This window comes from Xiphophorus hellerii, chromosome 5 (assembly GCF_003331165.1).
Source record: "Xiphophorus hellerii strain 12219 chromosome 5, Xiphophorus_hellerii-4.1, whole genome shotgun sequence".
NCBI lineage: Eukaryota > Metazoa > Chordata > Actinopteri > Cyprinodontiformes > Poeciliidae > Xiphophorus > Xiphophorus hellerii.
This window is the reverse complement of record NC_045676.1, coordinates 25,061,042-25,083,945: the sequence shown is the minus strand read 5'-3', so window position 1 is coordinate 25,083,945 and position 22,904 is coordinate 25,061,042. Positions and strand designations below refer to the sequence as shown.

General features: G+C 39.3%; 2 protein-coding genes across 2 annotated transcripts; both read left to right on the top strand.

Annotated features, from left to right (window-relative positions):
- The first annotated feature begins 272 nt into the window (after positions 1-272).
- Positions 273-8,385, top strand: stra6l (STRA6-like). Its single transcript, XM_032561947.1, has 18 exons — positions 273-494; positions 784-865; positions 2,363-2,463; positions 2,584-2,714; positions 2,806-2,926; positions 3,017-3,062; positions 3,209-3,334; positions 3,587-3,657; positions 3,971-4,079; positions 4,182-4,335; positions 4,573-4,648; positions 4,804-4,885; positions 5,291-5,339; positions 5,506-5,623; positions 5,701-5,820; positions 6,777-6,940; positions 7,525-7,668; positions 7,755-8,385. The coding sequence occupies exons 1-18, from the start codon at positions 469-471 to the stop codon at positions 7,985-7,987; spliced, it is 1,953 nt and encodes a 650-aa protein (XP_032417838.1). The 5' UTR covers positions 273-468; the 3' UTR covers positions 7,988-8,385.
- Positions 8,386-10,680: 2,295 nt separating this feature from the next.
- On the top strand, positions 10,681-22,862 carry tdrd7a (tudor domain containing 7 a). Its single transcript, XM_032562157.1, has 20 exons — positions 10,681-10,888; positions 11,071-11,215; positions 11,948-12,095; positions 12,347-12,390; positions 13,659-13,699; positions 13,894-14,070; positions 15,735-16,457; positions 16,579-16,766; positions 17,739-17,931; positions 18,329-18,440; positions 18,554-18,765; positions 18,873-19,007; positions 19,202-19,285; positions 19,371-19,505; positions 19,616-19,726; positions 19,949-20,132; positions 20,792-20,943; positions 21,259-21,452; positions 21,586-21,746; positions 22,085-22,862. The coding sequence occupies exons 1-20, from the start codon at positions 10,685-10,687 to the stop codon at positions 22,318-22,320; spliced, it is 3,579 nt and encodes a 1,192-aa protein (XP_032418048.1). The 5' UTR covers positions 10,681-10,684; the 3' UTR covers positions 22,321-22,862.
- Positions 22,863-22,904: the final 42 nt, after the last annotated feature.

Here is a 22,904-nt window from a genome sequence, read left to right as displayed (position 1 = left end):
GAGACTCGGTTCCATAAATTAGCCTAAGTCATGAAACCAGCTTCCTCTTCAGAACTTCATTACAAAAATATTTAGTGTAATGAAGTCTGGCGTATTGATCTGTTAAGGCAAAGCAGCTGGTGAATGATTTGCTGGTTATCTCAGTGGCTGAGCTCACTGTTTACATTCCTCATACTGAGTAACACCGCGGTCAATATCTGCTGTGTGTGTCAGAGGAGACGCATATGTGGACAGAATGGGAAAGTGTCACCAAATACTTTGGCATGTAAAAAGCACAAACGGGACATCAAAAGAAAAATGGGAAAAATAAAAAAATCTAACTGCTGAATCCTAAGGTCAAAGGTCAGATCTGTCACGTGGTTGACACCAGGAAGCTGAGATGCAGTTTCTATCCGCGGTCACTTCCCTTCTCTGTACAGTCGAGCAGAAACAAGGATCTCTCGACTTCAATGAGCTGCGTTATCAAGGATGATAAGAATCACAGAGGAGCAACAGTAAGTACAGAGATCCAGTTCAGAGACTAGAAAGAGTTTGATGATAATGTTTTTCACTTTGCCACAATCAGCTCCCATTTGATTTAGCTTACGGTCCACAAAAGCAGAGCTTTATTGGCTGACTCTGAGCTTTAAACAATAATTTTCTACTTTGCTCAAGAAATGAGGTCGCCCGATGCGTCTTCAACCTTCGATCTACGACGTTCAGCTCCACTTATTTTAGTACGCCTGGGTTCTGTTTATTTTTGCAATGTCCTTTATAATGCATTACATGTTTATATTTTTACAGACTTCCCAGTGACTCTACAATTGTGGACTGTCAAAATAAAATCTCACTGAGCCTTTTCTTGCACCTTTCTCTCATTCCAGCAGTAAGTTATTGGTTTATTTTTCCTACAGTACATAAAACAAGAAACGGCAAAACAACAAGCCCTTTTTTTAATCACTAGAAAGTTGCGCAAAGGTAATTTTTTTTAAGCCAATTTGTCACAAACAGCTTTGACTTTTTGTCAGCACAAAAATGGTCCATATTTTTCTTCTTTTTGCGGTAAAAATCAAATTAACTAAAGGTTTTCATAGATTTCTAACCTACATTTTTCATTGCATGTCCAACCAAGAGACCCAGTTATTTATGACGCGTGGGAGGAGCCTGTTATCAAAGCAATAAACAGTTTAAGAAAATATTAATCCAGCTCAACCTGTCACAAATGATTCTTAGCCTGAGCACATGAAACCATGGCAGCATCAAAAATCATAAAGTAAATCAAATTAGAATATAATGAGGTCTCTGCTGCACGGCGGCGTTGTTGGTACTCTGGTACTGGAGCTTGAAAAACGTGACTGTTAGGTCAGCTGGTCCTGCAAGGACAGACAATGGATGGTTGACTAATCAAAGCCTAACTGAATTTTAGTGCTTTTTCTTATCTGCTCATGTCCCAATCGGGGGGTTTTGTCTGTGATGTCAATCGCACCACTTAAAGACAAGGTGCTTGATGGTAAAAAGTTCCAACTGTGACATTAAAATTTCTAATATCAATCGCATAGGCTTGTAAACACTTAATAACCTTTGCAATGATTCTACATTTCTTTGGTATCCCACGGATTACTTATAATTCTGAATGTTGAAGGTTTTTCTTTTCCTGCCAGCAACAGATATTTTGTCCCATCTGAGTTTCTACAGGACAGCCTTAACATGCAGCTTAAACACGAGGGAAACAAGAAAACCGTTAAACGCATCACTTTAAAAGTGAAAAACGTAACCATTTGTTAAAGATAAATCATGCTCAACTTCAAAAAATGTGCTTCAAAAATCCAGCGCTTTGCTTTGAATGCTAGAAAGTGTTTTAGTCGCTCTCTGTGCAGGTCTAAATTACACTGATTTCTTTCAGTAGCCAATACAGTCTCTCACTGCGTTCTGTTTTTACACTTACATTGTTAAGGGAAACATAAATTTATTAGATCAATGTGCGTATGCTAAGGTACAGTTTTACAAGCCGTTTGCACAAAATTAGTTGATCATCGTTGAAAACTGGTCGGTCAAAACCTGTGTGCTCAGCTGACCTAGCAGACACACCTCACAGACGATAGTCAGATGTTCCAATATTGATCGTCTAAAGATGCTTTGATCAGAATCTGACCTGGAATTAAGGAGCGGATTCGGGATGTTCTTTTTTAAAACATCTATCTCACGTTTTTAGCTTCATCCCCATACATAACATTCACTTTCAAAGCAACAACAAATGAGAATATGTGCATTCTGTGGAAATGTAAAGCAAACACTTTTTTTTACAAGCTACTTTTGAAATTTGTTTTTATAATAAAAGTCATATTAATTAGTTGCATTAATTAAGTGTTATCTTGTCATCCAGGTCCTGATTACAGGAGTGTTGTCATTTCTTCAGAGACGAGCACAGAGACGGGCCATTGACCACAGACTGCCATTTCTAAAGGGGCGTTTTGGTATTGTGGTGTAAGTCAAAGAAAATGAGACTCCTATAATTTTTTGTTCTGTCACACAATTCTGTTAGCTGTCAGTGTGCTACTTTGTTAGTAACATACTTCTTTTATATTCATAATGTCTTTTTCACAGACCTTTGGATACAATAGGCAGCCTCAGCAACCGCTGGTCCTATGGCTTTGCGTTTGGCGCAGTGTCCAGCAGCGTTCTGCTGCTTTTTTCTGAGCGTTACATCCCCTTTACAGTCCCACCGTGGGCCAGAGGTACGTCCTGTTGCCGTTCTAAGTCATCACCATGTTCTGCATGCAACATTCGATTAAAATCCCTGACCCATTGCTCTCTGCTTACCCTCAGCGGTAGTGTACCTTGTCGGAGCTTTAGAAGTGGGTCTGGTGTATTTCCCATTTTTCGCCTGTCTGTCCACACCATTCAGAACGGTCGGCGCAGTGCTGGGGATACTCTACTCCATACCCTGGTAAACATTCAGTACTGTGTAGTTTTAAGTGCAGTAGTAAAATCGATTATGGCAGTAATTTGTATTTAATGTCCTGGCTGCTGTTTCTAGGATTGTGATCACCGTCTGGGATACAGCCGTCTGTCCTCGTGGAGAGGTTGGTAGCTAATGAAACTTAAGACGCTGCGATGGAACAAACATCCAGCTTCCACTGGGCTTTACACAAACATACACTACATGCTCTATGCTTGTTCAAATATATCTGAAAAATAGTTCAGCTGTTTATTCTGTGTGATTTCGAAGGTTTTGGGTAAATACCAGAAGATAATTTCCCAGTGGCCCTGCATCCTCTCGCTTGTCTTCCTCTTGGGACGATTTATTTACATGCTGGTTAAAGATGTGCGCATACGTCTGCAACTGGAAACAGCGGTGAGCATGACGAGCTTGTAAGCTGAAATCAGGCCATGAAACACCATGTGTTTGCTGTGGAGATAAGAAAACCCAATATAAGACTTCACATGAGTCAGGATATGATGTGAATTCAAGGCATTGTTTTTAATTTTGCATAATTTCGTTTTAAAAGTTCTTTTTTTAATTATTTCTTGTTACAAGACAGCTTCTTTTTTTTTTTTAAACATTAACAAACAGTTTTGTGCGTAACTGTGCCAAATCTGTTGCTAGGATCCCGAAGAGCTGATTGATCAACACCAGGTAAACCACGTTAAGCGGCTACTGAGAACACCACAACAAAGGTAAATTGCACATACGGATGCCATCTTTACCTTCAACGTTCATCCTCATACGCACAGAAGCGCATTATGAGTAACAGACGTGGCAGAACTTTAATGTTTTGCAAAATTTGTCTAAGCTGTCTACATTAAGAGCAACTTGAAACAAGTTTCAATGTTTGAGGCAAGTTAAGAAACAGCACAACAGGTCTTAGTTGTCTCTTAGTCGTCTCCCAGATATGAATTCATAGAAGAAATCACTCAGACTGCAAACAAATCAATCAGAAAACAAAGTTGTGAACGTTTCACATTTTCTAACCTACTTTCTGTTTTTCAGTAAACCCCTCAGCTGGTTCCAAACACGAGTGTATGACTGGGACCCGTACTTCAAGTTTCCAAACAGGATCATTGGCACATCCATTATATCCCTCATAGGCCTATATACGGTGCAGAAAAATAAAATTTGTACAAGATGCTCATTTGATCTTGCGATTACCCTCACCAACAAGTTATGTACGCTTTTTTGTGTCTTCTTGGCCATTTTCTAGATGACACTAGCAGACTACAGTCTCAGTGACGTTGCCTTTGACCGAATAGAGGAATGGAAGAATACACTACAAGACATTACTGGCTCTTGCAACCAGACACAAGCGTTGGCATACATGATACCGCAGATAGAAGAGTTCATCGACGTGGCCAGGAGTGAGTTCCTCTATCATCATGTCAGAAGAGTGAATTTAATTAAGGACTCTTAAAATGTGTTGTTTTACCACCAAAATCGTTCTATTGGTGCTTAACTCTACCAGTGTAAATACTGGAAATAAATCGGGAACGACAGTTTGATAAAATTACATTCATGCCAACTAATAGAGCACAGACACTAATTTATATTTGAAGCCTAAATTAGTTGTAAGTGATGATCATTTTGGTTTGTTTTAGAGTCTTGGCTTGCCACCACCATCTTTGCCAGTCTCAACTCTGTTGCGTACACCTTCCATATCTTAGTATGCTACAGGTAAGATGGAAAAATTTCAATAAAACATTTCAAATTAGACATAATTAACAAAGCTGTCAAGTTAAGTAAATTAATTTGACCAATTTTAGCCTTGGGAGGTAAATTCATCTATTTGCTGGACCTCTGGTTATTCTCAGCATAATCTTCTGCCTTAGGAAACACTTGAAGAGACTTTGGAGGGGTCAGAAAGGTTTTCTTCCAGAGAAGTTCCACAATCCTAAGTCTGCAGTCAGCGTTGTGAGTAAAACACACATAAACATGAACAGCAAATATTCAATGCCAGTTTGGTTTGGTTGAGGAACAATTTTTCATATTGCGCAACGCAAACAGACTAGAAAGTAAATGATTTGTTGATTTGAGCAGCTCAACTTTGTTTAGGTATCTTTTGAGTCTTTTTTTAAGATGGTTGCCAGTGTTAGATGTGAACTTATTCCAGTCTGGTGCAAATTGACTTTGGTTTCAGTTCTCATGTGTTAGGACAGTAAGACTGCTTGAAGACTACACATGAGGTCACTTAACCCAAACGGCTTTGTATAAACTGAATTTTTAAGTGTGAACAAGCCATTTTGAGCGAGAGCTCGATTTAAATGTTTGAGTTAGAGAGCTCATTCTTCTCAAAACGCCAAATGTTTCAATTCACAGGCGTCCATTGCGAGATACTCTGGATGGCAAATAGCTTTCACTTTATGGGGTAAGCCTTTATTTTTATAAAAATGGAGACAACTCATGGGTTTTAGATCAAAAATATTTCTGTGATTCCTCAGAGCCAACGTCTGTGTTGTGTAATAAGCAAATGATGAGAAAGTTTGACAATAAAACTATTCTTAAAAGTTTATATCCCTCGTATTTCCCTTTAGGCTACCTGATTGTCCATTTTGTCCACTTCCTGTTTGCCCTTCTGTTTGCCTACTTGCTGGTTCTTCCCATACAGCATGGGAAAGTCCTGACCATGCTGTCAAACCTGGGACTCATTCTGTAAGGCCACTTCCCCTGTGGTTAGTTGTGCATACTGATGGATCCTCTCACTGACTCTTTTCTCATGTGTCTCTCAGCCTGACCATTGGAATGGTGGTCGGCTTGGTGATTCTCCAGGTAGTTCTGGTTCAGATCTTCTTTCTTCAGGACAAAATGTCCCCCAGTGATAAGCAGAAACCTCTGGCTCTCAACAACAGGTATGTATATTTTGGGAATGTAAAAGGGGGAAAATGGTAGCTAAACCAAGATACTTTATTCAACAGTGAATAATAACTCAGAGGACTGGGAGCGGTTGTTAACAAAGGGCAAACACTGATTAGATAAACTCCAATTAAGTGAACATGTCAGAAGCCATAAAACAAAGTCTTCCCCATTACTGGTTCCCTAGAAAACTAGATAACTAAAAAGAAAATGCCAGAGTGCCATTACTTTATCGATTACATTATGTAATCGTATTGTACAGTCAAACATTTCTTGTTCCTCCTAACCAGATTTATAAAACTTTGTATCTAAATGTGATGGCTAGTTATTTCCTATAGCAATAGTAATCTCATAGAAACTTACTTTAGGGTGGTGCATTATGTAAAAGCAACTTTTTTGAGCTTTTTCATCTAAAACCTACCTGGAGTATAAACGTATAATCTCACAAAGTGCTGCCTATTTCAACAAAGCTCCATCTTGGAGCTGCAATCTCCAGCTGAGTTCCCACTTCACAGAGCACCTTTGTCCTGCGATTTGCCCACTCAGCTCCTCCAGACTAGCGGCAGCAGCAATTAGCAAACACCTGGTGGAACTGCAGATCTGTTGAGCTAATGTTACAAAGTACTTCTCAGTCCAGCACTCTTAAGAACTGATATAAAGAGCATAACAATAACGCATTGTTGTGATGGTGTCCTGAAGGCAGAGTCGTAAATAGTAGGAAATTCTTAGAGAATTTACTAAATCAAATTTCTTTTAAGTCTTGTTTAATATATACAGGACTTTTATGAAAACTGAAGGTAACATAGTTACTTGGTTGTGCTATAAAATGGCACCAAGTGTTTGGAAAATACATAATACCACCCCTTTAATACAGACAACCAAAAATGTGGGAGAACAAATGAAAAAGGCAAAACAATCAAAAATCTGACATTTTTCTCACTGTGCTTCCCAGGAAGGCGTTCCACTGCTTCAACTACTTCTTCTTTTTCTACAACGTGGTGATGGGGATCAGCACCTGCATACTCCGCCTGCTGTTTAGCATAGTGGTTGGAACATGGTTGGTGTCCCGCATTGACCGAACCATAATGCAGAGAGGATATGAAAACCTGGATGCCGGTGAGCTTAACTTTTACTAGAAACAAGAGGAAAAAGACATGTATGGAAACGCTGACTTCAGGTTTTTAAGTGTATTTAGCTGTCAAATCTAAGGCTAGACGCATTTCATGTTTCAGTTCCTAGACACAATGAAAGATGCACTTATTTTGTTTGGCTGTTGACGAAAATAACTATTTCTGATCAAATTCACATTTTGTATTTGAAATCGATAACTATTTTTGCATGTTTAAATTTGCTCAGAATCAAACACTCCAATGAAATTTCACAGGAAATGAATGCTGGTTGACCCACTTACGGAAGCTTGGGGTAGTAATGCAAAAAATGTTAATTTTGTAAAAATTTATTAGATGTAAGATCAATTTTGAACTGGCGTGATATCAGTAAAACATGTTTTGAGGTAGTGGCTGTAACATGAACTAACAACTTTAAAAAATAAATTAAAAAAATAGCAAGAAAGCAACCTCACTGGGTTGCTTTCTGCTTATACATGGTTAACCCACTCTAAATTATATGAAGAACATATATTTCTCTGTATTTAATCCTCACGCTTGCTCATTTTCTGTGGATGTAACTGTTTGCTTCAGGCTACAGTACATGGATAGGGATGATCTTTGCCGATCATTATCACAACAACCCAGTCATGGTGTGTTTCTGCCAGCTTCTGGTCTCAAGCACAATAGAGAAACACAATGCGACTGCATACTCCTCATTTGAGAATGCTCAATCAGGTTGGAAAAGTACCATTTTGCATCATGGCAGTCCATCATATTTTTACCTAAACTTCATCCTCATTTTTTGCGTATTTGCTTTTCAGCATCCCCACTCAACAGCCGAGCCAGGAGGCGTTGGGCGTTGCTTTACACCCTGCTGAAGAACCCTCCTCTGATCCTGTGCAGGAAACACAATCTCTCCACGGCAACGTCATCATCACCCACCCAGACGGAGACAGAAGTTCGGGCTTGGGTCATGGCATCACAAATACAGAACCAGCAATCGGCACCACAGGGAATACCAGAAATAATAGTCACAGCAGAAGAAGACTGTTAAAAAATTTAAAAAACTGTATGGCTCAGCAGAATTTTAAGCTGTTGAACAACTTGGATCAAATTACTTAAAACTGTGGTAGATTCTGTTTTATAACGGGAAGTAAGTGTTTTCAAAGGCATTTGAATTGTTAATTTATTGCATCTTCTTTTGAGGCAGCGATAACAAACGTTATCACGGCTGCAGAAGTGAGCCGACTCTTTTTAATTATTAACTGTGGGAGATTTCAGAGATGTTATGTTGTTGTCTAGAATGCGTATGTCTGTTCATGGTTGTTGAAACTATGTCACTTAATTGTCAATGCAAAAATAATTGTGAGGTACAAAAACAGTTTTCAATGGTTTTAAACAGCTTTAACATTTTTTTTTCTTGTTTGCTACATTAAAAACTTGTCAAATGTGTGGAATTGTGGATTCGTCAGAAACAATGCTGGTTGTAGTGCTGCTTCCTTTGCTTGTCTCACCCTAGTCCAGTACTTATAGAAATGGTCCCACAGTTATTCGAAGGAATATTCTTGCAAACGACAGAAGCAAAACAAAAGAATGAAATAGTTATTAACCTCCAAAGAAACCTTGTAATTAACCCACAAAAAATAGAAAGTAAAAATTTTAACAGATTTCAAAGTTAAAAAAAATAAAGAATAAATAGTTTTACAGGCAAATGCTGTTCACATTGGTATCCCATTCTTTCTTTTCTTTTCTCACCTTATTAACTTGAAAACGTTAGTAAGGGAAGAAACTTGACAAACTAGCACATTTATTGTTTGTTTATTTTATTTTTGTCTGCTCTCACTGCTCCTTAACCACCTTTTCTTAAAAAGACCCTGCCTTTTGCTAGGTGTAAATAAGAAATTGTTCTTAATCTATCCTAACTGCAGTTTTATTTAAAAAAAGTGTTTAATAAAAAAAAATACAGGATGACAAGTACTTACTAACTGACAGAGCAGGCAAGGTGAATAACCCTCAGAGAGAGAACCAGGCCTTCAAGGAATAAAATGGAAATAAGAATCCAATGTAAGAATACCATAAGAAGTGCTCAGATTAAATAAGACCAAAATGATAATTTTTTGGCATCTATGAGCTATGAAAGTGTGACAGAACCAACATTTCTGTGCCTCTGTGAACACCAAGGCTCACAGATGCTCTGCATTTAGTCTGAGTGCAAGTTAAATGTCAGTATCTAAAGGAGCAAAGGATGGCAGAGAAATACCTCAAAAGAGACTTCCAGCTGTAATACCATAGATGGTGCTGAATAAAAAATGCACACCGGATGTTCCAGGTGTTTACTTGTAATTTTTTGTTTTTTTATGTTTCTCTTTTCTCTTGACTATTAGCCACTGGTTTGTTCTGGTCTGTCACATGAAATCCCAAAATAATAGAAGCTCGTGTTCCATGTGACACATGAAAAAATTTCATTTAGCTAAATCCTGTATCTAAATGTTCCCAGAAAGTCACACACTGTAAAAGTGAAGCAAACTTTCAGAGAACATTTCTGGAAAATGGGAAAATATGTAATTTTCAGACAATGTTTATTCCAATGAAAGTTGCAGAAGCTATGACAAAGCCTTTACATACAGATATAGTCAATGTTTTTACTTTCAAAATAAGCACAGTAAATGCATTGAAACACAATAGTTAAACTAAAAGTGGGCTTCGACAAATGTAAAAAGAAAAAAAAAAGCATATTTTTACATAATAAGTAAATAATAGTGTGGTGATGGTGTGTTTTTAACGAGACATAGAAAGCTAAAGCAAGTGTTTGTTTTTTATGTAAAAAAAAAAATAATAATAAAATAATTTATTTTAAAATTAAAGTTTTAAAATAGCACATGTAGGGTTGGTTAAAAAAGCAGACCAATCAGGCGCCGCGTCTTTGAACTTTGGGACGTCAATCTTTCCTTCCGAGAGACAACCGTTCGGCTAGCTAACCTAAAATAAAACAGGTAATTTTCACATTTATTATAGGAAATTGCCACTTTACTGTACTGTTTTGAGTTTCATATTGTAAAACAGTCTGGTACGTTTGTTTAAAATGATCTGTAGTTCGAGATGGGGAAGTTAGTTGCATCATAAGATTAAAACTAAAAATGAGAATTAGCCGCTAAGGAGCTAATACAGCTAGCTAACATTAGCAAACTGCGACGTTATTCACGTGGCAAGTTTTTCCTCAGTAAACCAAGTTTAGTCCGGTTTTGGAGCCGTGATAATGCCAACATAATATATCTTATACACAAATAAGGAAACCTAAGCGTTTTTAAAGTAAAATATAAAAATCTATAGTTCCCTAAAAAAGATTTTGATGATGCTAATTAACTACCGCGTTTCTTCCAGGTAGGAAATCTACATAATTGTGAAAGTCGGGGGTATTTTTGTGTAATTTGTTATTTTCTAAGACTTTCCCCAAAACTTGCAGTGTTTGAAAAGTGTTAAAGGTTCTAAATGAATAATTTAAAGCTTTTGGCAGAAATGGCTTAAACCAGTAATGTTAATCAATTTATGCAAATACAACTCTCGTCTGATTGAATTGTAACTGCATGCATTGACAATTCAATGAGACAGATTGAATTGCATGGTGCACCTACATGATGAAAACAAAAAATCAGTAGGGTCCAGGGTTTGTTTTTTGTTTACTATTGTGTTCCTATACTTTACAATATTTCAGCCTTGTCTTGTTTTTATGTTTCAGGCTTTGCCAAATAAGATGTCAGACAGTGAATCCATAAAGAAAATGTTAATGGCTGTCCTCCAGTCCAGTAAGACTGGTGTGTCCGTCAGTAACCTCCAGTCAGAGTATAGTGCACTATGTGGAGAGTTCATCCCACTGAAAAAACTTGGCTTCTCAAAGCTAGAGGACTACCTCCGAAGCATTCCCTCGGTGGTGAGGCTGGAGAACCGCATGGGAGAGGTACTGGCTGGTTTTGCTTTGTTCATAGACAAAACAACCACTGCAATTGGCAGAAAAGTCATAGCCGTATTTTAGTGTCCTAATTTTTTACAGTCCAAATAAAAATTAGGACTGTGTTCAAAACATTTTGCAAAGTTACTTGGTAACCTTTGGGTAAACCTGTTATTGCATCTGTTCTGTAGTTGAGATGCTTTGCTACTGTGTTGGAGGAAACGGCTCACATTGCTAAGCTGGTTGCCAGGCAGAAGAACTCAAAGAAATCCGGGCGCTCCCAGTTCGTCAACTGCAAGATGAGATACAAACCCTTCAATCCCTATATGCTTAATGGTACGAGACATTTGTTTTCATTACCTAAGTTACAAGAAGTAAAAGCTTGCAATATTTTTTCTCTGTGTAATGAAATATTTGTTTCACTCTTTACCATGATACCATTTTTATTTATCTTGTATTTAAGCCACAGTTTTACTATTTTGCCTGCATTATGGTATAGAGTCCACACTTTACAAAAATGTGAACTGTTATTGAATTTTGTATTAATTTTATTTTTTGAGGCCTTTTGAAGACAACTTGTATTTTTTATAAATTTTACAAGGTTTCTGCCAGAAAACTCGCTAAGCCCTGGGGCTGGGCTCTCAGCAGCCATTCATCTAGCTGCCCATTGTGTTTTTGAGTTTAAAATTTTTTTAAGTTGACGGAAAATTTGAAAATATAACTAGATAATTATGTCTTATTGAAAGACTGGAAGATTAATACCTGAACACCAACAATAAAATCTTTAAAAATGCCAGCATTTTAAAAAGACTTTAATAAATAAGCATTGCTTAGCCTGGTGGGGGCACAAGTAAAGCCTGGTGGCCCGCCAGGCTTATAATACTCTGAGGGAAACCCTGTTTTATTTCAAGATGAATTGATCAGGCTCAGTGCGGCTGATAAAGATTTTTGTCAAAGGACTACAAAACACACACAAACTAATTTTGTTTGAGTGAATCAGTGCAGAGTTGCCCAGTTTTAATCACTGTCCTTTTTCTCAGTAACTCTTTCCTCCTTTAATTGTTTTAGTGACTCCACGGTCCTCTCTTCGCCAGCCGTCTGCTGGAAGATATCCTAATTGGACGGGAAACCGCTTTGGAGCGCATGGTGGACATACAATGGAACGTAGAATGACGTCTCCGTCACCAGCTTCAAGGGAGAATGTCATCCAGAGCAGGTGAACCTGTTGCAGCACATTTGAACCTGTTGTTGTTGTTTTGTTGGGGTTTTTTTTTGCAATTGTGCATCCAGATATATAAATGGTCATTATCTTAAATGAAAAATATGTAGTATATATGCATACCGGTCTGAATTTATACTAAAGGCTATTTATGCAAAGACTGTTACTGGTTTACAAGCTATAAAATAATGGGATGAATATGAATATTCCTGTATTTGTAAGCTTGTACTTAACGACTGTTTCAACAGGAGAGAAAATTCTTCTATGAGCCCTACAAACAAGAATACCAGAGGTAGAATTAGTTTATTTCCCTCCCTCCTAATTTAATTCTTTTAATTTTTCTCCATTTTAATATTCATACTGTTTGTGGACCAGCTGTGTGACTGCCTCTTTCATATAGGTTTCCAGTTTTACACTCTTGCCCAGCAGGTGGCGATGCTATGCTGATTTGACACCTGAATATTTGAGGAAAGTTTGATCTCTCCCCTAGAATTTCACATCTTTTGTGTTAAAGTGAACAACGGCAAAATTCCTTTACTCTGTTCTCCTTTTCTTTCATCTTCTTGTGGTTGATCTCACGATCTTTGACTTCTGTTTTGTTGCTGAGCACTGCTGACCTTTACAGACCTTAACACAGTATATAGGATAGTACAGGACTAGTTAGAAAATTGCAAAATACTACTACAGAACTTGTTGGTTTATTCAAATAATTATTTTTTTTTTTGTAGCTTTTTGTCTAAAGACAACCTGTTTAGAGTTTCTTTTGGTTAATAACTGGAACATTGATTGATATATTTGATGTTTATTCTCGATTTGATAAAATGTAAGTTTATCGCTTGTTTCATAATTGGTTGTGGTACTATGTTTATATCATGAAAAGAATTTTGAGGTACCTTATTGCTGAAATGTGCTATGCAAATAAACGTAATAGTCTACGCAGGGGTGCCCAAAGTCGGTCCTCCAGGGCCAGCATCCTGCATGTTTTCGTTCTCTCCCTGGTGGTACAAACAACCTTTTCAGCTTGTCAGTGCTCTTCTTAGGCCTCTAATGAGCCATCATTGAATCCTGGTGCGTTAAACCAGGGAGAGAACTAAAACATACAGTATATCGGCCCTCCAAGACCGACTTTGGGCACCCCTGGTCTACAGTAATGACATACATGTGGTTGAAAAAGCAGTGTGGAGTCCATTCGGTGAGGGCATTCATTTTGTGAAGAGAAAATAGAGGTGGGACTTAAAGGACAAAGGTAAAGCTCACAAGACTAGTCCTGATGAGTTCATGAGAATGAGATTGAACTAAACATTAAGACGTTTAAGGAAAATTCAAAGATGAAATTTATGCTGCAAAAGGACTTTATTGCCTTTATTGACTTTGTTCTTGCCACAAACTCTTTTCTGATTTCTTTTAATCTCTTCAGACCTTAGAACAGTCCCTGAACTACACTCGATCTGCAGTAAACTTACCCGTTCCCAGTTGCTGCTAATGGAGAGCTCTGTGATTGTATATGCAGGCTGATTGCAGAAGTTGCGAATCTTTTGACTCGTTTTGTCCCATTTTCAGCAGGTCCTCCGAAAGACGTCTTGGTCCCCAGTAAATCCCAGGTACTTTATTTACTTGTTCAGGAGTTTCTTCTTTATATTTAAGCAATTTTGCACATTGTGTTGAATTTTCTGGTAGTTAGCTAACAGGGCCAGTGAGATTAGATGTACCAGAAAATTTCCACCTATATGTAGGAGCACATATATTATTAAGCTACATTCTGTCAGTCATATTGACATTGACTTTCTTCATGCAGACTGATCTGGATCGGTATGACGCGGAACTAGTTCAGAGTCGAGTAAAGCAGCTTCTGGAGAAATGCCCTAGTGGAGTGTGGATGTCCAAGCTGTCGGATAAGTACAGTGAAATGTTCATGCAGAAGCTCCATCCTCAGGCACTCATCGATCTGGAGAAGTGGTCGCATATCTGTTCGGTGAGTCACTTGGGATGAATTTATGTAATACTATAACTACAATGGTCCTTTTTGTAGTCCTTAGATTGAAACATCCACATATTGTAGACAATGTGTCAGTCTCATAAGGATGCTAAAATAATGAAGCAAGTGTCCAAGTGTAGGGATGGACTTATTTCATGTTATAAAACAGGACGATGTACAATCCCTCCCCCCGAGACAGAAATATTAACAAATGTCTGAGCAATCTACTAAACAGACAATCCACATCGTGCCATCAAGCAGATGAATACATGTAACTTTTTTACACAATGACAAAAAACAGACAAATAATGAAGTTAAGACACTTAAATTGCTCTGAATTTATGGACGATTCAGCTGCTGTGTCAAGAACGCAGTGCGACAGGCTCTTCCTGGTCCACCTGGATCTGAATTGTTCTGGAGGCTGAATTTGCTCTCTGTTCCCATTGAAATTACAAGCGCCACTTCAAACAAAGTTTTGAAATCAGGGAACGTTTCTTCTCTTGAAGTGATCACAAGGTGGCAAGACTCTGAACGAGGTTTTTTTTTTTTTCCCCAGTCGATTAAATAGGAGGAAATCCCACAGTTTGCAATCCTTCTGTACCAGTTTGTGACCTGTACTGGTCAGACTGGTACAAAGCCTCCAGAACTCTTCAAAATACTGTCAGCTCCTGGATAGCGAGATGCATTGCAATGTCCAGGTCCGAGATTATGCTGTCATGGGAATTTTTTTTAATTGATTTAATTACTTCCATGATGAATTTTGTGCGTAAAGTTGAAAATGTCTGCGTCTCTGCACCAACTGGTCAGGTGTGTCAATTGTACCGTCTCAAAATGATGGTTGAAGACGGGAAGTATTGCTTTAACGTGTCTCCTGCATGCTAGGGCTGTATAATTATATCGATATTTATTGATTTCTTTCCTCCCTCGGAAGGGATCGATTTTTCATCCGCGAGTATCGATACGTGAAACCATAGGGGTCCATAGGCTTATACCGTCTTTTTAACAGAGGCTGATAATCTCCCCACTCAGCTCCTGGATCACTGTTGAAATTTTGAGTTTTATATCAAATCCACATGAATTAAATGACACAAACAAATTTTCTCACTGCATCTTTGATTAATTTTGTCCAGCTGTAGACTGTTAGACTCTGTCCAATCAGTCAGGTATTGTGTAGTTGGTGTTCAGTCAGTCAGTTTTCAGTTAATTAAATCCAAGTATATGGAACACAAAATGTCACTAAAATCACTCTGTCCTGCTAAAATCTTTCAGAAAATTGTAAAGTGCATCGAAACGTGTCGAATTGTATTGTTTGCCAAATATCGTGATATATATCGTATTGTGAACAGAATATTGTATATCGTGTTGTATCGTGAGATTATCGTATCACTACACCCCTACTGCATGCACCACTAATTTCACTATTAGGAGTTTTGATTTGTCGTGGTGTGTCACCCTGACAGCCTTTGAGCCAGATCATAACAGCACTGAAAAATTCTTGGGATTTTTTATTTTTATTTTTTACTTCTATGTTGCGTCAATTCACCACCGATTTCACTGAGTTACGTGTGTAGGGTTTGATAATTTCCCTCCTGCTAGTTTTGTACATTTTTATTTTTTAAGGTTTTGTCTGATTTCAGTCCTTGGGTTTTCTCTCCTTTCAGGTGGAGAAACCTTTCACAAGTAACCGTAGCGACCAACTCATCTACCCTCTTCTCTCTTTGGACCCCCCAATCAACCCTGTCATCAACATCAACCGCTCCTCTCCAGGGTCACATCTGGATTCAAAACGTGTTTCTTCTCATCCGTCTACATCTCATCAGCTGTCTCCTTCCTCTAAAACCGGAGATTCCCCCAGAAGTCCCTTGGCTGAGCCCACCTTTATTTTTCCTCCGCAATCTTCCACCACTGCTTCAAGCAAAGCACTGCCTTCAGTGACGTTACGCAGCCCTGGCCCAAACCCGATTTTGACTCCCCGACTTCCCCGGCGTGGTAGTCACACAATGTCTTTTGACGGCGACTCTAAAATTCGTGTTTCTCCCAACCAAAGCACTCCTCCTTTAGCTCCCACCTGGACTGCCCTCGCATCAACCCACACTTCCCCCGACCGTGATGTCTTACCTCTCTTGAAAGCCACGTTCTCTTCACCTTCCAGTTCGGCTTCTACTCCTCCATCGACACCCTGTCCTGCTGTAGTGTCGGATGACATGCGTGAAAAAATAAAGGAGCTCCTTTCCAAGTCTAGTCAAGGTCTGTGGGCCGATGCACTGCCCAAATGTTTCAAGGATGTGTACAAGACGCCCTTCCCTGAAGAGATCCTGGAAAACTTGTCGTCGTTGTCTGATATATGCACTGTGGAGTACCCTTTCCCACACAACAAGAAGAGGGTAAGAAAATGAGACAGACTTAGCTGCATCTTCTGTGGCAAACTCCCATTGGTTTCCTTCCTACTTTGTTGCTTTATTAATGTTGCTTTATTGTTTTTCTGGGATTTCCATTTCTTTTAAGGCCATTTTGTACTACTCGTGTCAAGTTAATGTGGACCTGACAAACAACCAACAGACCCTAATCAGCCCCCTCCCTTCTGGGTTGGAGGCACTTGGTCCTGTGGTTCCACCACCTCTGACCCAGCCCCCCGAAGTCTGTCCCTCTGTGTTGGTTACTGAGGCCAAGAGCACCAACGCTCTCACTATCCGGTATAGTGCATTATTGCTTTTTCAGACTTTAGTGCAGTTGGAATTGTTGCTGTGCCTCACTTTTTATTTCATCTTAATAGAGTAACGTTTACTTTTAAGAAAAGTCATTTGTCCCGACAAGCTGTTACACCCCCAGGTCTAGAGGTTCAGGGGTGGCAACATAAAAATGTGTCCAGAGAAAACAAATGGAATGTAAAGGTTTTTTTATTACAAAAGATGGTTTCACAAAACACAATCCAACTTAACCCAATTAAAACAAAAGGAAAGGACTAACAAATTCAAGAATTGTTAAGTGCAAATTAAATTACAAAATGTTCAAACAAGTCTGTCTAAAGTAAACTCAAAACAACCCAAAAGAAAAGACAAAGGGAGGACCAAACCTCCCAAACACGAGCTTCTAGCTTGTATAAAGTCGGTCTAGAGCAGAGTCAAACCGCTTAGCAGAACAAGCGAGAACAAAATAGTTAAAAACTACCCAAAGCAGTTACAAGCACCAAAGGTGGGGGACAGCTAAACAGGGGGCAGGTGAGGCTAATTAGCTGCTAATGTATCCTTGCTAACTTGTTTGCGTCTATCATGGGTAAGTGCAAATTTATTGTCAGTTGGCTACATGATGTTCTTCGTCATTGGCTCGCTTCTGTTGCCGTTGCCAACCCAGAGTATGCTACGTCCATTCTGTGCAAAAAAGCTAGACACTGCAGGGTTTAATGACAAAGCTGGTTCCAAGAGCCACAATACAGACCCCAGGAATGTTGCACTTTTCCTCCTATGGCATGGCTAAAGCTCCCCTGAAAACAGTCAGTGCTGCTACTATTAGCACTGATCTAAGAGCAGCATTTAGTTGGACACAGACTTCTCTTACCTGATGAAGAATTTTAGTTCTACAAATTTGTTACAATGGAGGGAAATAAACATGAGAAAAGGAGTAGCGTATGAAACCAAACGTGAGTAGAGGCTTTTATCTCTCTTCAGGTATGTTGGTAACAACTACTCAGATGCTCAGGAAGCCATGGAGGACATCATGCAGATCTTCTACAGCCGAAACTCGACGAAACGTCCCGTGTCTAACCCAGCCGTTGGTCAGCTGGTAGCAGTTAGAGGGGAGGATGGAGATGAGGTGGCCAGAGCGCAGGTGACGGAGATCTTGGACTCCAACAAGGTCAAGGTAACTGGCTTAGTTTTCAAGATGTTTCTCAAGTCACCTCGGCAAAAATAGCCTTGTATATTGAACTTTTTCTATTTGTTATATAAAAGCCACAAACTTCAAATTCCTTGCATTTCTTGCAAACACAGAAAAAGGTATATTTTCAAGAATGGTTTCCAAATGGTTAATACATTCTGCTCTCTAAGGCAGTGACTAGTTCTCATTCTGCAACTTAAAAGAAAAAACCCACTAGTGCTTCAACTCCTAAAAATGCTGCTTTAGCCTATTGGTTCTTGTCTAATCTTAGAAAAGTGAAATGATTTAACATCGTTTTCACAAATATGCTGTTATCTATAGAAATCACTGCTCTGTTTGTTGGCCAAATAGAAATGTTGTTTTCTCCCCGTTTGACTGACAGGTGTTCTACATGGACTATGGCTTTTCTTTAGAGACCAGTCAGAACAGTCTGCTGGAGCTCCATCAGGACTTTCTCTCGCTGCCTTTCCAAGCTATCAACGTCAGGCTAGCAGGTGCAAACATGGTGGAGATGAACTAAAAACTCCAACACCTTGCATATCTTTAGTCACTTGTAAATATTAGTCGTTCGTTCTGCATCATGTCCTCGTTGTCTTCTTCCTGCTAGAGTTGGAAGTGTTCAGCTCCCACCCACAGGTGCTGTCCACCTTGGATAAACTGGCGGTTGGAAAGATCCTGCGGATGGAAACCTTGCAGCCATGTCAACACAGCGACGTGCCCACGGCGCTGCTTTTTGATACCTCACTAGAGGATGATGTGAACATCAACTCCATGTGCCTGAAGGCTCTGCAGGACAGTACGATGAATAACCCTCTGTCTGTATGTTCACAAACCAAAATCATTCTCGTACAAGCTTATTTTTTTTTTTTTTTTTTTAGAACTCAGTCACACAAAATGTCTAATATAAAGTCTCTTGGTTCCTCCAGGTAAACGTCGTCCTTAAAGATGTGTTTGTGACAAGCGTGTGCGAAGATGGGACCATTTTCTGCCAACTTCCCTGCAGAGGAAAAGTCAGATTGAGAAGGTTTCTGGAGAACGTGGAAGCATTTTTCACCTCCCAGGTAGACAGTGTTTTCATCAAATGTCAAATTTCCATGAGATAAAAATGTTTTGGAATGAATTGGAGTGAGCTGGACTGCATCTTGACTTGATTTAATGAAAAAAAAAAAGCTGTGATGGCAAGTTTGAATTGTGGCTAGATTCTCTGCATTGTTGTCAGCCGGTGAATAATTACATTATTAAATGTTCCTAAAAGGTCACACCAGAGTCCCTGGTTTCCAGACCCTTCGGCGGAAAGTTCTGTTTAGCCCGTTACGAAGATAAATGGGCCAGAGCGGAAGTAAGAGCTGTACTGTTATTTAAAATGCTTACAGAGAGAAAGCTGTCTTTTTTTTTTTTTGTTATGATTTTTATTCAAATTGCAGATTACATACATGCATGACAACCGCGTGATGGAGATTCTCTTCACTGACTTGGGCATCCCAGCAACTGTCACATTCACCGATGTTCGAGAGATTCCTCGACATTTTCTGAAGGATTTCATCATCATCCCGCCACAGGTTTGATTTTTTTTTTTTTAAAAATGGACTCATAAATCTGCCTTAAAACCATATTTTTAGTCCATCTGCTTCCTGTTAGGTAGATTTTCATATTTGTCCTTTTCTTGTAGGCTGTTAAATGTCGACTGGCTGACCTCGCCGTTCCAGAAGAAGGCTGGAGCCAGGAGCCCTTTTTGCTGCTAAATGAGACTCTTCTTTCAGCAAAAGAGCTCAAAATGAAGGTAGTGTGTGTTACAGTTGCAGAAAATGGCATCAAAGAGCTTAGGGTTTCAGGTTTAAACATTCAAATTGCATCCAAATTAAGTCAAGAATTAATATATGTGACGGGTAAGATCTGAATCATCTTCTGGTATCTTTTGGTTTTGATAAAATGCATAAAATAAATGAAAATGCACATTTGGCTTTGACTTTTAATTACTATTTTCCCCTTGCTTTTATTTCAGATATCAACATTAAAAGAGTACAAAGGAGGCAGAGTGGTCTTTATGTACCTCTTCGATGGTGGTGATGGTCAGAAGTTAGACGAAAGCATCAACCATCACTTGGCTCATTCAGAGGTGTGGCAGAAAGTTGTATCACGGAACACCAACACGGTCACCAGCACTGGCAGCAACATTGTGGATACAGGTAACATTAGACATTAACGGTGTTGTCACACCTGATAGTCTGGTAGACTCTGTTTGATTAGGAAACAAAATTGCAGCATTTGTTAAATTTTCAGCTGGTGGGGTTTGCTTTCACACTGCAGTGTCAAACAAACCGAACATTTTCACAAACCTGTCCCCCCAAATTCCCCCCATCCCTTTGGCTGTGGTGGCTATGCACCAAGAACCACTGAAGGAAACGACATGGAAACCTCCAAAGATGACACCGAGCACAACTTCCTTCTTCACAAATTGTAAACAAAAATGGAGTGGCATTAGATTTTAGCAGTTTGTCTGTTGTCTTTGGTAAACGCCAAGAGCCGTTTCACCTGCTACCCGCAAGACCCGCATGTTTGATTTGGTTGTACTTACCCAGAATACCCTGCCCTGTACTTCACATCATGCTTTTTGAGCAGTCTCTAGCCCACTAGGCATCTCCATATTCCTTCAAACCGCACCAGGGCTCACTTTAACCAAACCAAGGCTTGAGAGCGCTTTTTAGGTCCGCATCAGAGTTCGATCTCGCATTCACACCTCCCTAAACAAACCAGAGTTTGATTAAAGCGGAACAAACGGAGCAAATGTGGATGCATCCTAAAAAGAAATCCTTCTGATGCAGATTTTTTTGTTGTCGTCTTTTAGATCTCACTTCTCTTGTGGAGAAGTGGACGCTGGGAAACCCGGTCCCAAGTCCCCGCATCAAGACCTCATCTCCGCTACGTGCCAAAGACGATGCAGCCGTAAAAACAGGGACGCAGCCACTCCCATTACCCCCTCCACTAGACCTTCCACAGGTGTGTAGCTTTGTTTGTTTTCAGCATATGAGCAAGTTAAATATGCAAAAGTATAATGTCTTTTAATAAAATAACACACTTAAATTGTTTGCTTTGATTGCACTTGATACAGTGCTCAAAGTGTTTTGACTGGCCAACTCCAGCTTCTGCAAAGTTTAGTACTGTCCTCTGGTTCAGCAGCTTTTTCAGACTGAAAAAGTGGTCAAAACATCTTTTGATATTTCAAGATTCTCCACTTTAGAAATATCGAACGTTACACGCATAACTGTGATTGTATGAAATCCATGTCTTATTGTCTCCTTCCTTCCTTTTCAGTCTGGTCAGAACATGGACGTCTTTGTGCCGATGGCTTGCCACCCGGGTTACTTTGTGGTACAGCCTTGGCAGGACCTCCATAAACTCGAGGTGTTGAGGGGAGAAATGGTCCTTTACTACAACCAGTGTGGAAATACGAGCACGACAATGGACATCCAGAAAGGACGCGTCTACGCTGCCAAATTTGACAAGAAGTAAGTAAATCTAAACCCCAGGTAGAGAAAAGAAAAAAACGCAATTTTATGAATCAACAACCAGATCTGAAATATAGGATGTTCTTCTGCTGTTGTGAGGTTGGTTGATTTATTGATGTCAATCTCTGCTCAGTTGGCACCGCGTGCAGGTGAAAGGGGTTCTGTCCAACGGGTTGGTTTCCGTCTATGATTTGGACTACGGTAAGCACGAACTGGTCCCTCGCACTCTAATCCAGCCTCTAATAGAGGAGTTCAGACAGCTACCCTTCCAGGCTATTGCTGCACAACTAGCAGGTGAGTTATCTACTTTTTTTTCAGTCTCTGGGTAAATTATTTACAATATGACCATCAATCATCAGAATAATCTATTGAAAAATGGATTAACAAAATAATTGTTAGTTGCAGACCTAAATGAGTCATGTAGTAATATATTTTTATATTATATTTTAAAATCCTATCCGTTTTAGCTATTTTCAGGACAATCATTGATTTTATTTTTTTCTCATGAATAATGGCGCCCCAATAAACACAGGGAAATTGTTGAATCCTTGATAAAGTCCTAAGGAGTTTTAGTTCTACTTGGAGTTGGAAAGATAAAAAAAGAACCTCACTGTATCTGTATAATCGTCCAGGTGTGGCACAGCGCCAGTGGTCAGAGGAGACGTCGTCGTTGTTCAGGAATCACGTGGAGCGGCGAGCGCTGGTAGCGCAGGTGGAGAGCGTTCGGGAAGCATCAGAACTCAAAGGTGAGCTGTCGGCTCGCAGGTTGACGGTTTACCTGGTGGACACCTCATCGGAAGAGAAGGACGTTTGGATTCACAGCATCATGGCTGACATCGAGAACGAGCTGTCTTCTGCTGCAAGCTAGGTGTCCACACAGACAGTGGTGAAGTAAGCAGACTTTTGGGCTCTTAGACAGTTGTGTGCACACAAACTACTCTTGTTTTGATTCTTTCTAAAGTAAAATGCTTGAAATGACTTTTACTTTGGAAGGAAAAATTGTACTTCCTCTGTGTTTGCTTGTTCATGTTGTTTTGTAGGTGGCTTATAATCAGGCTTGATTTACGTATGTGAGCAATTTTCTAATGTTTGTGACGTGTTATGGGCTGTAAAATTTGTTCAGGGAAGGATTTACATTTCCATTATTTCAGAACATGGATATGGAATTGTCAAATATGTCAGATTAATGTGTGTTTTTGTTTGCTGTGGTTTATGCATACAATACTCTACCTTTTTGGCAATATCTGTCTTCAGTTTACTGCATGTGTGTACATAGTTGTTGAATTGTCATTATGGTTCATATTTCCATTGTTTTTGAAAGAGATGTATCCACCTTGATTTTTGTTAAGTGTGAGTTAGTGATTGCAAAGAGATGACAGAATACAGTTTCTGTAAAAACAACATTTTCAATAAACTTTGGTGATGCATCAGCGAAGGACTGCTGCTCTAACT

Coding starts and splice junctions, on each gene's coding strand:
- stra6l (XM_032561947.1), top strand. CDS start 469: ATGATAAGAATCACAGAGGAGCAACA. Junction 3,658..3,970: donor CTGAGAACACCACAACAAAG/GTAAATTGCACA, acceptor TCTGTTTTTCAG/TAAACCCCTCAGCTGGTTCC. Junction 5,340..5,505: donor AATAGCTTTCACTTTATGGG/GTAAGCCTTTAT, acceptor ATTTCCCTTTAG/GCTACCTGATTGTCCATTTT.
- tdrd7a (XM_032562157.1), top strand. CDS start 10,685: ATGTCAGACAGTGAATCCATAAAGAAAATGTTAATGGCTGTCCTCCAG. Junction 16,767..17,738: donor ACCAACGCTCTCACTATCCG/GTATAGTGCATT, acceptor ATCTCTCTTCAG/GTATGTTGGTAACAACTACT. Junction 17,932..18,328: donor TGGACTCCAACAAGGTCAAG/GTAACTGGCTTA, acceptor TTTGACTGACAG/GTGTTCTACATGGACTATGG.